Consider the following 15,762-nt stretch of genomic DNA (forward strand, 5'->3'; position numbering starts at 1 on the left):
AATGACACTAGGATATATACTTCGCAAAAGAAGTTAAAGGACACTGATATTACTGAGTTACAGTTCTTTAACTTCTTTTGAGTAGAACTGTATTCGACGTAATAAGCGCCCAGGGCACTCTGAAAAATTGGAAATAGGGGACTCTTATTATTTGGTGAAAAAAAAAAAGAGTTCACAAATACATTTCGTGGTTTATGCTGACAGCCTGAAATGTTTATATACAACAGATATATTTTTCCAGAATTTAACTGCCCATAATTAAGGGTGCATATAACACACGAGTGTGTATTATACGCGAATAAATTAGTCTTGTGTACATTGATCAATTGGAAGGGGTGCTAATTGGGATTGTTCACTAGCCAATATATCAGCAAATATCGCCGTGGGTGCTTATTAGAGCAGGGCGCTAATTACGCGAATACGGTATATATTGATGACTCGTAGATTCGGAAATGTCTCAAGGTCAATGTCTACATGGCACAAAAACAAAAGGGATGTCAATGCTTTTTTTCAGTTAAAGAGTGACTGAGTGAGTGAATGAATGATTTGGGGCACTTTCAGCAATATTCCCGCAATATGGCAGGGGGACACCAGAAATTGGCTTCACACATTGTATCCTTTTGGGGGTTTGAACCAGGGCCTTCGGTGTGACGAGCAAATGCTTCCATTACAAGGCCACTAAGCCACCCCTTAAGTCAAGCTTCTATGACCATAAAAATATATCCTCAAATTTTATATCAAAGAAAAGAATGTTGAACTAAAATGTCGTTTGAAACGTATATATAGGATTGCGCTTTCTTAGTGAAGCGCAATTTCTAGTACTTTTTTGGGGGGAACAGTCCAATCTGGGATTCGAACCCTCACTTTGATAGTGAGCCACCTTATCACAAGCCTTGGTGGCGGAGTGGGTTAGGTTGATGACTTTGTGCTGACGATGAGGTTCCTCGCTCTGAAAGTGGGTTCGAATCCTGGATGGGACTCAACCCCCCAAACATACTAGAAATTGCACTTTACTTAGAAAGTGTAATCCCAAATATAACACACATTACATTTGACCACTTTTTTAAAGGCATAGCATTCATTAATGTGGTTTGTTAACCTATTTGTAAGGAAAGGGCCTCAATCAAATAATTCCACTTCTGATTTTCTGTCTTAACAATGGATAACAGGTCTGTCAGAGGCTTAGAAATATAGATCAATGCTGTAGATCACAAGGATCTTTTTAATATTTGCAACATTAAAGATAAAATTCAAAACAACTTAGAACTAAAATTAATATAACTGGATAAAAAAATTCTTGAGCATATAAGAAGCCACGTCAGTTCATAGCAGGATCAAAAATTAAAATATGCACAAAAACATAAGATCAAACTTTCTAAGGCTACATGCAGGTGAGCAGTGGTTAAAAAGGACTATTTCAAAATAGTTCCATGTTTGAAATCTAGTGATGTCAAGATTCACGGTACACCGGTGCATCGTCGGCAAACTGCACGATACGATTCATTCAAGTTGGCATCGATTCACATTGAACTCCATATCGATTGTCCATGTTGATCTGGCATTGATATCAATGAGCAAGTACAAACATTTTTCTAATTCTTCATAACTTTCTTGGCCATCTTTTGGAAATAAAACTTCTCTGACCAGCTTTTCCTTGCTGCCTGTCATAATACAGTACGTAAGTTTGTTTGTTTGTTTCTTATTATTTTCTCATAAAGAATACTTGACTTGACTCAGTGTCGACTGATATTAGTCAGGTGTCCTTGACCTTTATGAGTGAGCCTATGGACTTTTCCCAGTCAAATGACTGGGTTTTCCACACAAAATGTCATACATGCCGTATCAAGATACATATCGTATTGTGGCTTCTGTAATGAGAAAAGTAACGTATCGTGTGACACTTGAATCGCGACATCCCTATTTTAATCGTATCGGCTTAAGACACCATTGCTAGGACCAACCATGTCCATATTCAGCTTCATAGTCCTGAGGTATCTGACATAAAACAAGAACATGAATGTCTGCATCCACAGCTGGGATGTGTTTTACAATGTTCCATCTTCCTGCAGTAACCCTTGGATTCCCTTAAGACGCAGACCAATCTCATTAGAATCCGATCTAAGTTCTTGCTGCCGCTGAGGGCATCCCATTACGGTTCACGTCAGAAAGACCTTTCGCGAACTTTGACCGACCACTGAAATGACTAACAAGAAGTCGACATCAACCAATTTGACCGACCACCGAAATGTTTAACAAGAAGTCAACATCAACCAATTAGAAAGCAGCTTTCTCAAGCTTTATGGCACTCGTTTCAACCTTGCGACTTCCATTTCAGACCATGCTTGAAAAATATGTTGACACAGTTCTAGATAAAAATTATGAAAACTGAACAAACAAACATTCCGGAATGTCTAATATATGGTTGAGATTGTACGGCAGTGCTTCCCATGTACTTTGTAACGTCTCCTATGTTCAAACGTTTATCGCACGGAAGTGAGAGATAATGTTGACGGAATCAGACGGGCCGTAACTGTCGTTCGGAATACCCCGTATTAAAGTTTTCGTGGTTGCATGATTAGACACATTCCGACTGTCACTTTCATGATCTGGTAAGCAACACTTTGATTGGTCAGATGAAAGGTCGTTCTGACGTGACCCATAATTGGACGTCCTCAGATCTTTGTTTAGCGAAACGAGAACTAAGATCTGATTTGAATGAGATTGGATGCAGACTAACCTTGGATTTTAAAATTTTCAATGTTACAAATTTCAATCTTTACTCTTGTCACCCTTGGAACCCCATCACAATTATAATGTAAGCTTTTACCCAAATATTTACAATTATTCATCTCCACCATGTGTCCACCATATTCCCCCTCAGCCCCCCTTTGCAATCTTCAGGTAAGCTGTGATCTAAAAATAATTAATTTACAAATTTTCATCTTAGGCTAAAAAAAGAAAAGAATTGGTTCTCAAGCAATGGCTTTTGAAAATATAGTGCGGGCCGGTGGGGGGTGGGGGTGGGGGTGGGGGTGGGGTGTATGTCAGCAAATAAACACTTGTGTAAACAGTGGGAAAATGTGTGTGTGTGTGCGATGTGCGTGTTTGCAAATAGACAGTTGTCTGACCAAATAGACAGTTGTCTGACCAAATAAACAGTTCTGTATAATCAACCTGTGAAAGGGCCTCCCTACAAAAATGTATTCCTTGATGAATAACATACTGGAATACAGTATTTGACTACCGCTGGAGTTGGAATATTTGAGGATTTGTTTTTTGTTTAAAAACGAAAAATGTGCAACGGACATTATGATGATGCGTGCGGTGCCTGAGAACCAAGACAATTATACAATACAGGATCGTCACGATACGATATGTATCACAATACATAGGTCACAATACGATACGTATAGTGATACACATTTTTTCGTCAAATCCTGTGGAAACTTCTTGACTCTAAATATTTCAGAACAGGTTCAAAAGGAAAGGCTAGCTGTAGGGCTATTATTACAAGTGAACTTGAAACACTAATTACAATTTTTTTTACTGTATTTGTGCGACAAAAACGCTTGGGGGTCATTAAATGAGTAGTAAATAATTAGTTTCAGTATCGATACAATAAAAAATGGATCGTGTATCATATTGACACATGAAAACACGATGCATCGGTGCACTGATGTATCCTTTCATCCCAGATAAGGATACAGTGTTAAGCTGAGATATAGCTGGAGTATTGCTAAAACCAGTGAAAAACCGAACACACTCACTCATGCTATAAATCAAAGAGCTAAGGGTTCCCCAGACTCATATACTATATCAGCAAACCTCAACAACCCCAGGACCCTCCTAACTTCCGACACTCCAAGTCGTGGGTGCGTGAGACGGCTTTGACTCGCTGTGAACAGTATTTTTAGTTACATCACAGTGAGAGAGTGATGGAAAGTCCAAAGGGATAGTGGGTAGGTCTTGGATGTCGACCACCTTTGTTTCTCGGGCTTGGTATGGTGCTTACAAATCAAAGATCGGAATTAAGGTAGCCTGGATTCAAACCCCAATCAACAGATCCTTCTATGAGCAAGGGACGCAATTCTACACTGTTATTACAGTGTTAAAATTATTACTATTATAACATATTATAAAACAACTTTTTTTAACCAACTGTGCATAATTAAAACTAGTGAATTAGGAAGTTACAGAAACTAATACGGCAACATAATTGACATCCTCTGTATCTCCAGAGCTTGCAGATCGGTAAACAATCCCCTCGACTCAACCCTGTGGTTCTCAAATTACCTGCCCTTGATTTTCATAAACATTCAATCTCATTAAAATCAGATCTTAGTTCTCGCTACCGCTAAACAAATATCTGAGGACCTCCCATTACGGGTCACGTCAGACCAACCTTGCGTTAACTTTGACCGACCAATGGAATGACCAATCAGAAGGCAGCTTTCTCGTGCTTTATGGCACTAATTTCAAATTGGCGACTACGCTTTGAAACATATTTTGACAAATTCTCGATAACAAATTTGAAACCTGAACAAAAGAAAATTCCTGGAATGGCTAATAGATGGTCTAGATTGTATGGATACAGTCGTTAAACCCGCAACTATCATTCAGAGTTAAAGTTTTCGAGGCTGCATGATCAGAAATCACATTCCGACTGTCACTTTCATAATCTGGTAAGCGATGCTTTGAATGGCCGTATGAAAGGTCGTTCTGACATGACCCGTAATGGGATGTCCTCAGATCTTTGTTTAGCGGTTGCGAGAACTGAGGTCTGATTTTAATGAGATTGCATTAACATTTTACCCACCAATCAAACGTCAAGATCAGGAAAAAGAAAATTGGTAAGGGAGGTAACTCATATTGCCTAGAAACCAAAGCCACCGCCAGTTTTGATTGACATGAAGACATCCTTTCCTTCAAAAAGTGTTTTAGGTCTTTTTTTTGCGTACCAGTCAGTTCGTCAACGTTGAATTTCACAACCACTATCGTAATCAGTGATTGGCTGCTATGTTGTTGATATCGCCAACTCAACATTGAGGATGGTTTGTAACTGATTTGGATTGGTACGTTAGACCTTGTGGTGTAGCTATCAAATTGGCTGAAGGAAATCAAGAGCGGGTAATTTGAGATCGCAAGAACCACAGGGATGGGTCTATGGGTAGTGGGTTTACCGAAATATGAGCCCTGGATTGAGTGAGTATGGTTTTAGCAATATTCCAGCAATATTACAGCGGGAGACACCAGAAATAGGCTTCACAGATTGTACCCATCTGGGGAATCGAACCCAGGCTTTTAGCTTCGCTTGAACCACTAAGCTACCCCACCGCCCTGGAGATACAGAGGATGCATTATTTAAACAACAATAAAACATAGACATTATTATTGGATCATCTTGTACAAAAGGTGACAAAGTAGCACTTGATACATCAAAACATGAGTGTTCAACATAGATTGCCATTGTGTAGGTAGTCACTGCCCCAGTCTATATCTGTTTGTCCCGGGTGACACTGATACGACTCTTGAGGTATTTTTTACTGAGATGCATCTTCGCCAGTGCCACTTCCGCCTTCTTTGAGGGCATCGGCATTGAGTCAAGGGTGTAGCCAGCGTTGGCTGAGTCCGGAAAGCGGATGATATGTATTGAATCCGACATTGTTCTGTTATCGTCACTGGTGCTCGTCCCCTCTCCCTCCTCGTACCCCCCCACTAAGTACAAGTTGCCCTCGTGTTGAAACACACTGAAGTGAGTGAGCTCGGGGAGGTTGATAGTCTGGATGAGGTTGACGTGTACCAGATTACACACGTCCATGCTGCTATTGTCCAGTTTGAACAGCTGTAGGCCCTCAGATTGGCTGGATATGACGTACACATCATCATCGATAGTCACAGCCTTTAAGTGTTCACTGAGAGGAGAGGGGAGGTAACCAACCTGACAAGCGGTTTTCTTGGACACATCGAAGTACTGAATCGCACTGCTGAAGTTGCCATCTTTGTCCAGCCCCCCAAAACAGAAGATCTTTTCGTGAAGGACGGCCATTCCTGCTTGGTGTACGGGGACTGCGAGAGTACCGGCCTGATGCCATCTCTCCCCCGAGATGTGGTATTCATCTATACAAGCCACAAGATCACTTTCAGAGTCAAGCGAGTCTTTCATTCCTCCGATATTGTACAAGCGGTCGCCCACGGCGACAGTGACATGATGCCACCGGCCGTGTGGCATGGCCTCTCCCTTTATCCAACGACTTTTCTCGTATCGGTACATCACTTTCACATTTTTGGATCCACCAGTGAGAAAGAGGCTTGATCCGTGCACACAGGCTGCGGAACCTTTCCCGATATCACACGGCAGGTTAGTCAAACTGTACCACTCGTCACAAGTAAAACTATAACAGTAGACACTTGTCTGGTTCTCGTTTGCACGATCTGTTGCACCACCTATGATAAACACAACCTCTTCCGTATCGGCAGACTTCCGCGGTGTCGTCCTGGGACTGCTAAAATCTTGTCGTCGTGCAGGCATCATCTGGAAATTCTTCGCTTCTTCGACAAGATCTTGAGCTTCCTTACTCTTCCGGACGAGATCATTCTGCTCAACTTTGTGTCGAAGGTACTCAGGGGTCGTCAAGGGCAAACGCACAACCTCCAACAAATACGAGAGCTGAGTTTTCCGCCATTTGTTGTTGCCGTGGTCCGCCTCGACCCAGCTCAACACAGCATCAGCCACAGCCTCTTCTCCACAAATGATGAGCTGGTCACTTTCAATGATGATCTTCAGTTCATCGGGCGTCAAGTCATTAAAGGACTCAGACGACACAAGTTCCTGGAATGATCGACAAATGGTTTCGAACGCTGTGGTGTTCATTTTCTGGAAGTTATGCATCTTGGACATCCTCCAGAGGGAGATGCAGTTGTTGACTCCGATCTTCTTAGACAGGAACTTCTCACAGTAGTCCTGGAGACACTTGATCTGGAGACGGGACGCCACCAGGAGGACGTCCTGGGCCGTGTCCATGTCCACGATGTCCTCACACTGGTACATGAACAGAAGGATCCTGTAGAACACATCGGCGTTCACATCCGGTAGATTCACACGATTCTCAATACTTTCTCGCATCCCTGATGTGAACATTGCCTCGAAGTAACACGAGAACAGAGACAAAATGAATTTGTGGCATTTGAACTCTCGGCCTGCAACTGTAACGATGACATCCGAAAATTTCTCGTTATTGAGTAGGCCGCTAAGTCCTCGCCTGATAGTCTTTGTGTGCTCGTCTTCAGGGAAGCCCATCTTGTCTCACAGTGGCAGTATGGCTGAAACAGTCATTGGGGTTGAGACATGATAAAAATACGTAGAAGCAAAAAACATAAAGCTGTTTGGTCTGTTGGTTTAGCATCCTCTTTATCTCCAGAGCTAGCATTTCCATAAACCTCCACTAATCCCTGGATCCTATCCTGTGCTTCTAGTGATCGCAAATCACCCACCCTTGATTAACAATTTACTGACCAATCAAATGTTGACATAAGGGTAAGGGAGGTAACTCTTATTATCTAAAAACCAGAAACACCACCAGTTTTAATGGACATGAAGATTTCCTTTCCATCCAAAACATTTTTGGGCCCATGGAGGGTTTTCTCTTGCATGCCAGTCAGTTTTTCGATGATGAATTTGCGGGAACCACGGAAATGGATCCAGGGTTAGTGTGGGTTTACCGAAATGCTAGCCCTGAACATAGAGAATGTTGGTTTAGTACAAAAAACTAAATGGTCATTGTTTTAATTACAAACTAAGAGGTAATTGTTTTAATAAAAACTAAAAGCTAATTGTCTTAAATACAAAGCACTTTTTAATTATTCTAATTATAAACTAAATGGTAATTATTCTAATTACAAACTAAATAGTAATTGTTTTAATTACAAACCAAATGGTCATGTCTTAACTACAAACTAAATGGTAATTGTTTTAAATTCAAACTAATTGGTAATTGTTTAATTAAAAACAAAATGGTTCTCATTAGGTGTTCACAGTGTTCTAATAAGGTGTTCTTACAAGGTGTCCTCATAATTAGGTGTTCATGTGGTGTCCTCATAATAGGTATTCATGGGATCACAGAAAAGCCGCCGTTAGTTTGATCGATTATTTAAAAAGTAACTGTCATGTTTCATGTCTTTAATTTTCAGGAAGCCCTAAAACAAATTGAAACTATTTTTTAAAAGTATTTTCTGATTTTTCCATTTGGCTTTGGTTGTTAAATCAGTAAACTGATATGTGAAGTGTCTCCAAACATTTCAGATGCTTGAAATATGCTCAAGTGCAAAATTAACTGTGACCAGGTTCGTATTTGTCATACTGTGATTTTTTATGTTTGTTTGTTGTTTAACGCCGCACTCAGCAATATTACAGCTATATGACAGAAGTCTGTAAATAATTGAGTCTGGACCAGACAATCCAGTGATTGACATCATGAGCATCGATCCACGCAATTGTGATACGATAACATGCATCAACCAGCTCAGTGAGTCTGACCACTCGATCCTGTTAGCATGGTTAGTCGCCTCTTACAACAAGCATAGTTGCCTTTTATGGCAAGCATGGGTTGCTGAAGACCTATTCTACCCCGGATCTTCACCGGTATGTGTATGAATATCATTTCTTGACATATACATATGTTCATAATAGTGCTGGCTATCGATATAGATAATAGAGATCGATAATCGCTAACTATATATCGATCAATTATCGATAAATATCAGAGAAGTAACTTTTAGCAAATATGCAAGAAAGTCCTGAAAGAAATCAACAGATTGAGCAGCGACACATTTATGCATGGAAATACCTTGTGGACATTTGAGATATAAGAAAAACGGTTGCTTTCCGTCTTTGACAATTAGTGACAATAACACAGCTGTTTCGGTCAATATAAACTTTATTTTGGTCAATATAAACTTTATTTCATCACAATAGTTTTTATCGATGACAAAAATTTCATCTTGATAACCGTTAATATTTCTTCCTATTGACGATAATTCTCATTATCTATCTTTTTAGCCAGCCCCAGTTCTTATGCTGTGCAAGACAAAGCTTTGTCTCTTTCAAAGAGATTACTTCCTGGCTTTCCTGGGCATCTGAAATGGAAGATAGAGGCGTCATTAGCAAAACATAGGCATTAGGATAGCATACAGCATCACTGCATTGTATCTTTACATGTCTTTTGTAGATGAGCCCAAGTTTCAGCCATATCTGAAGTGCTGAGGTAAACATCAGGACTGAATGGTGTTACAGGTGTACTGCGATACGCTTTTCAAACGATGATGTAAGCAATAAAACAAATGTTTGTTTGTTGTTTAACGCCAAACTCAGCAATATTCCAGATATATGACAGCGGTCTGTAAATAATCGAGTCTTGACCAGACAATCCAGTGATTGACATCATGAGCATCAATCCACCATGTCAGCGAGTCTGACCACCCGATCCTGTTAGTCACCTCTTACGACAAGCATAGTCGCCTTTTACGGGAAGCATGGGTTGCTGAAGACCTATTCTACCCCGGATCTCCACGGGTCGGCATTATTTTTAGTTTGGGAGGCTTCCTACATCTACCGGTAGTTGTTTCTGAGCGCTGGCAAGGGAGTACCAATGAAGAAATATTTCTGTTCTGTGTCAGCATGGTGAGTTTTATTGGTACAAATTGAAATTTACAAATCAAGGTGGTGAAAAATTGAAGCTGAATCATTTTGGAAAGGAGTTTAACCATGTTGTTAACAATGACATAATTAAGAGATTATCATTGATTATTGCTCTCGTGTGTTTCTGCAACGTGAATATCATATCAAGAATAAACAAGGGAAAAAGTGAGCAGGGCTCACTAATATTACCCCAGACCTCGACTCCAACATATTTTCAAGTACATGAGAAAAAGCAATATTTTCTCAGAAAATCCACTTCTTGAAATCAAACTATGCACTGTACCTCTCCTATAGGTATAAAACTGTACCCACAATTGGAAAAGAATGAATGAATTTGTTTTAAGTTATAGGTCACACCGATTTTAAGTAAAAAATATACTTGTTCAAAACATGAAATAAATCATATCTTTTCAGAAAATACACATATTGAAATTAAACTTTGCACTGCACATCTCCTATCACCCCTATTAGTATAGAAACTGTTTCCTAAATGTGATAATTTTCAGTTATCATGGTTAAAGGTCACACAAATGATTGAGTAAAAAAGTCCAAAAAATGAAAACTAGCTGTATTTATTCAGAAAATCCAAATATTGTAAAACAAACTTGGCACTGCACCTCTCCTACCTGTATAGAAAGTGTTCACCAAGTTTGAAAAGAATCTATGAGGTAGTCTTCAAGTTACAGGTTTGCACAAAAAAATGTCCTCGGAAGAACAACAGCCCTTTCAGGTGGGGAGTACAAAAATTATGTATTGTGCGCACCAAAAGTTGGCATATACAAGTTATATTCCTAATAATATTTTTACAATATGGAAAAACACTTGGCTAATTATCTATTTATGAACTAATGATCAAGATGTAAATAAAATCTCCTGTCTGTTTTCCATCTGATCTGACCATGGTGAAAACAACATCTCAGTTTTGACAGAATGTTCAAAGTAATTAAAGACAATTCTTACCTTTCCTGGCATCAACAGAGATGAATCTGATCTGCAGCCCTCTGGATGTGACACATAGCGTACATCCAACACAACTGCAATGAGGCAAGTGGCCACTCCCTCATATATACCATTGTATACACCATTATCAGAACACTGATGAACTGGCACCAGGCCATGGAGAAATTACTGTGCATCGATAGTTTGATATGATATCCAGAAACTTCCAGGGATTCATCTAGACCTGCTCAGTGACTGATATTTGGCCCTGAGTTGGAAGCAAATTTCAGGAAAAATCCTCAAGCTGGAAATAAAAATTTGCCAAGAATTGTTACTATAAATATTGAGATGGCTAGTATTTCCCTGACAACAGGCTCCATACACAAGAAGAAAAAACTTTAATGTTTAGTTTAACATTTTTGCATTGAATGAATTATAAAAACACAACATTATTCAAGACATTTCTGACTTTGAGCAACATTACATTTTCTCCCAGTTTGTCCTGGGCGTATACTGCATACATCACCGTTAAGATGAGTTTCTCTGTAAGATGTGTGTTTGACCTTGACCATGTTGACTCTGTCAGACGAGACTGATAGGCATGGCTGATAGGTTAACTCTCGGTTGGTTTACCATAGAAATATACCCTGGGTACAAAACAATATACAGAGACTGTGAGCTATACTCAGATTTTTGTTGCCATATTTTCTCGTACACCTGTCCAAACACGGCTCTTAGCATCATTTTCAGTAAATGTTAGCGTTATCATGTGGTGTTTTATTTTATTAGCTCATGTTACTAGACCAATCAGGATTTTACTAGACTCAGGCTTCAGACCACACCTGGACCAGTTGCTTCAGTCGTGCACTGGTCTGGTAAGATTAATTGGGCAGTTTAATACACTGATCCCTAGTTCCAAAATGATTTATCTCAGTACACCAATATCCTGACATACCCTATATTCGAACATTTTATCAAGCGACAAATCACTATTAAATACTTTTGTTCAAAATTAAGTGTTGTTCGAAAATAGGATATTTAACAATATATGCTCAAATTGAAAATGTATTTTGTCAAAAGCTATGAACATACAAACATGAAGTGGATCAATTTTCTCACTGTTGCTGCATCCTTAAACAGAAACAGCAGCCGAGGCAATAAACTTGACATGTTTTAAAGAACAGGTTCACATTCATAATTGAAATATTTGGTGTACTTAAATAGTTTGGGAGCAAGGGGCATAAACATATCACTGAAAATCTGACGTGCACACTGGTCCATGCAAAGTAAGATTCAGATCTTCTTAGAATGTTACGACTGAGTGAAACCCAGTTATCCAGAAACCAGGTGATGCCGGAAAGTAAAAACAGAGCAGTAGCCATAACAATGATTTACGTGGAATACCAACATTAATATAAATAGGGATAGGGATTAGATCTAATAAAAAGCAGTCATCATTTCAAAACATATGGGACACATATTCCCCCAGATGAATTGGGTAATATTCAAGAAAACATATAAGGGTAATTTTGTTTGGGGGCCATTTTTCATTCTCGAGGAGTATGACAACAGATCGGCTTATGTCAATGACCCAATAACTCGGTAAAATTCGGTGAATAAATAACTCGCAGCTGGCCAATGTAGCAAGTCCAACAATCCTCCCTATTGTCGCGGTACAATAATCACGCACAACACATACTGTTATAATTAACCCGTTGTTACAGGCCTATCGCTCTTGACCCACACGGCATTCTGACAAATGTGACGTGACAAAGCGTGGACTTGGTGGATATGAATTTTAAGGAAAAATAACAGTTCCCATAACCCACATCTTCATGTGTGTGATAAACTTACCATAAGCAGAACAAGTCAATGTATCTCCAATCTATACAATTCACAAAAACAAACGTAGTTTCGCACTGTTTGATCGATCCTGGTTAACCGTGGTGCAAGTTACTTCCGGGGTTGGGTAAGTAAAAAGTTACAATCAAAAGGAAACGGAAAAGGCATCCTTGATAATACAATGCCTTTCTCGAAGTGTCTGTCCACAATCTACTGGCATCTCAGGCGTATTTTTATTATTGGACTAATGGAGGTTGCATTAACTGGTGATTGTTACAGCTTAATCGCTTTTTTAAATCAATTTCACGGAGGTACTATTGTACTGTTTGGTACTGTTCGTATATATATTTGTAGAGGAAGGAGGTTTTAATGGGTTGGGGAACCATCCTTCCTGCTGACCATTACTGGTCGATGTTTTGACTTTGTTAGTGACCCGCGTGAATTGAGACATCGTCCCTGTATTAAGAGCAATCATTAACTGCTTGATCGATCTATCTGCCGCGACTGACAAAGGCTGCCTGTAACCTAGTCCCGTACGCGTCAGGAAGAGGCATGTCATCTCCGGGAACTGGACAATCCGTCCCCACGGGCATCCGTACACCCAGACGATCTTGGCGGACGCGTACACATATGTTGGATAACCCGTACCCACTCGTACCTCATAAACTGGATGACTCGTACCCAACTGTTGGATAACCCGTACCCACTCGACTAATTACAGACCGCCGTCATATAGCTGGAATATTGCTGAGTGCGGCGTTAAACAACAAACAAACATTATACATTGTTTTAATAAAGTGATATTGCATATTTATTGTATGCTGTGCAGTGTTCACACCCTACGCATCATGCTCGTGGCACTAGAAATAAACTGATAATATAAAATGAGTGAGTGAGTGAGTGAGTATGGTTTTACGCCGCTTTTAGCAATATTCCAGCAATATCACGGCGGGGGACACCAGAAATGGGCTTCACACACTGTACTCATGTCGGGAATCGAACCCGGGTCTTCGGCGTGACGAGCTAACGCTTTAACCACTAGGCCCCGAGAATATAAAAGAAATACGAGTTGTTTTATTTTATGTAATTTCTGTTCAGTGAAGACTTGGGTGTGAAATGAATTTACCGTGTTTGAAATGTTGTAAAACTGTGCCCCCCTCCCCCCTACCCCAATTTTTTATTTTATTGATTACCAAAGATAAGTGTCTAATACATCCGTGAGCAGTATTGTATTATGCGAATTTTTAAAAATAAAAAAATAATATTTGAATTAAATAACATTTTAAGAAATAAAACCATGTAGAAGTAATCTCTGAGAGCTGTCTAAGCGCCAGTACAGTTATTGTTTTGGATATAATATAGTTAACTTAACATAATCTCATTGTAAAGATAGGATGTGTCTAGTGTGCGTCATTTCCAGTAGTGGCCTTGTTGTGGGAAACAATAATGAATGATGCGCACATAAAATATTCCCGGTCCTGTGCAGCCAATATCTCATCACACATTGAGGATTTTCGTGCAAATGAGTTTCTATGACGCACATTTCCAAAGTTCATTGAGTCTTTTCTTACTGTAAGTGAGTGAGTGAGTGAGTGAGTGAGTATGGTTTTACGCCACTTTTAGCAATATTCCAGCAATATCACGGCGGGGGACACCAGAAATGGGCTTCACTCATTGTACCCATGTCGGGATTCAAACCCGGGTCTTCGGCGTGACGAGCGAACGCTTTAACCACTAGGCTACCCGACTGCCCCTTTATTAATGTAAGAAGAGTTGGTGTCCGGAACACAAGCGGAGACACAAGTTCAGTTAATGTATTGTGGAAACGACGCGATATTATATAGTACCGTCTGAGGCGACATAAAGGGGCGCTGGGGTTGTCTAGTGGTTAAACGTTCGCTCGTCACGCCAAAGACTCAGTTCGATTCCCCACATGGCTGCACTGTGTGAATCTCAGTGTTGGTTTATCCGCCGTAATATTGCAGGAATATCGATAAAAACGGCGTAAAAACCATACTCACTCACACAATGCTTTTAGTACCTGTCGGGGTCCGTGCCGAGTTGGGAAAACTTGACAGCACTAGATTCGTCCAAACGGCACCAGAGCCTCGTCCTGAACACGAACATCAGTTGGAAGGAACACGGACGACACAAGGCGCTCATCCTAACCCTTATACTACCTCCACGATGGTGCGTCATGTCCCTCGCAGTGATATTGCTGGAATATTGCTAAAACCGGCGTAAAACCATACTCACTCACCAAGACCAATGAATGTGTCATTTGTAAATATTAGCGACAGTGCGTTGACGCTTTGGGCTGCTCCCTAAACAATGAAAACAATGGCACAACTGGCGTGAGCTAGCTCCGCAACATGACGTGAGAAACATTAACCTCAGTGAGAAGTACTGACAATAATTGTACAAATAAGTACAAATAACATAGAGTGCGCTGAGAAAGGTGCATTTTCTTATTTATGCCATGAGTGAGAATGTCAAATGTTTTATGAGACGGGATGAAATTGTTATTTGCTGAGAAAAGCCAAACGATCTATTTAGTGCGTATTTTCTCACACCATGGTGTTAATCGGGCAGACATAAAAAAATCCGACACGAAAGAATTATCGATTTTATAGTGATAAATAGAGGTTATTACGTGAGTGAGTATTTGGGATGGTGAATAAATTGTATAAGAATTAATATTGCATTTAGCATTTAACTCTGGGTAGGAGGATGCTCCGCTACCAGTGCCGAGTGATCCATTGTCTTTATAGCAGCAAACACGATGCTCTACAGTCCGACTCCGTTTATTACACTCATAGTAGGTGAGGTGAGGTGAGGTGAGGTGAGGTGAGGTGAGGTGAGGTGAGGTGAAATTGGGTTTAACGTCGCGTCCAAGATTATTGCTCTTATATAGCGACGTGCATGCACGTGTATGTATGTGTGTGTGTGTGTGTGGCTGCTTGTACTAGTCTGGACTGATGCAGATTTATAGTGCTAGCACACTGAGATACCATGCCGCAGTTTAACATGAATACCCACTCAGACACAGTATACTGACTCCGAGCCGACCAGTCCTCGTTTTACCCCCTTAATGCCGAGCGCCAGACAGGGTAACAACGGGTACCATCTACCACTAGACCACGGAGGCGGTCCCACACACTTATAGTGTGTGCGTGTGTGTGTGTGTGTGCGTGCGTGCGTGCGTGCGCGCGTGTGTGTACTAGTCCGTACAAATGACGGTTTGTCTGCATGCTCATTGACATACCATCCGGCAGTTTTAACAGCAC

The 15,762-nt window shown here is 40.4% G+C and overlaps 1 protein-coding gene across 1 annotated transcript; it reads right to left on the reverse strand.

Annotated features, from left to right (window-relative positions):
* Window positions 1–4,783: 4,783 nt before the first annotated feature.
* LOC139459722 (kelch-like protein 24a) lies at window positions 4,784–12,585 on the reverse strand. Its single transcript, XM_071241366.1, has 2 exons — window positions 12,488–12,585; window positions 4,784–7,320 (listed from the first exon to the last, which is right to left on the reverse strand). The coding sequence occupies exon 2, from the start codon at window positions 7,295–7,297 to the stop codon at window positions 5,492–5,494; it is 1,806 nt and encodes a 601-aa protein (XP_071097467.1). The 5' UTR covers window positions 7,298–7,320; window positions 12,488–12,585; the 3' UTR covers window positions 4,784–5,491.
* Window positions 12,586–15,762: the final 3,177 nt, after the last annotated feature.

The sequence above is a fragment of the Haliotis cracherodii genome, unplaced genomic scaffold, assembly GCF_022045235.1.
Source record: "Haliotis cracherodii isolate W230 unplaced genomic scaffold, xgHalCrac1.p SCAF_13, whole genome shotgun sequence".
NCBI lineage: Eukaryota > Metazoa > Mollusca > Gastropoda > Lepetellida > Haliotidae > Haliotis > Haliotis cracherodii.

Excerpts from the sequence above, each read along its gene's own strand:
- LOC139459722 (XM_071241366.1), bottom strand. The coding sequence starts at position 7,297 with ATGGGCTTCCCTGAAGACGAGCACACAAAGACTATCAGGCGAGGACTT.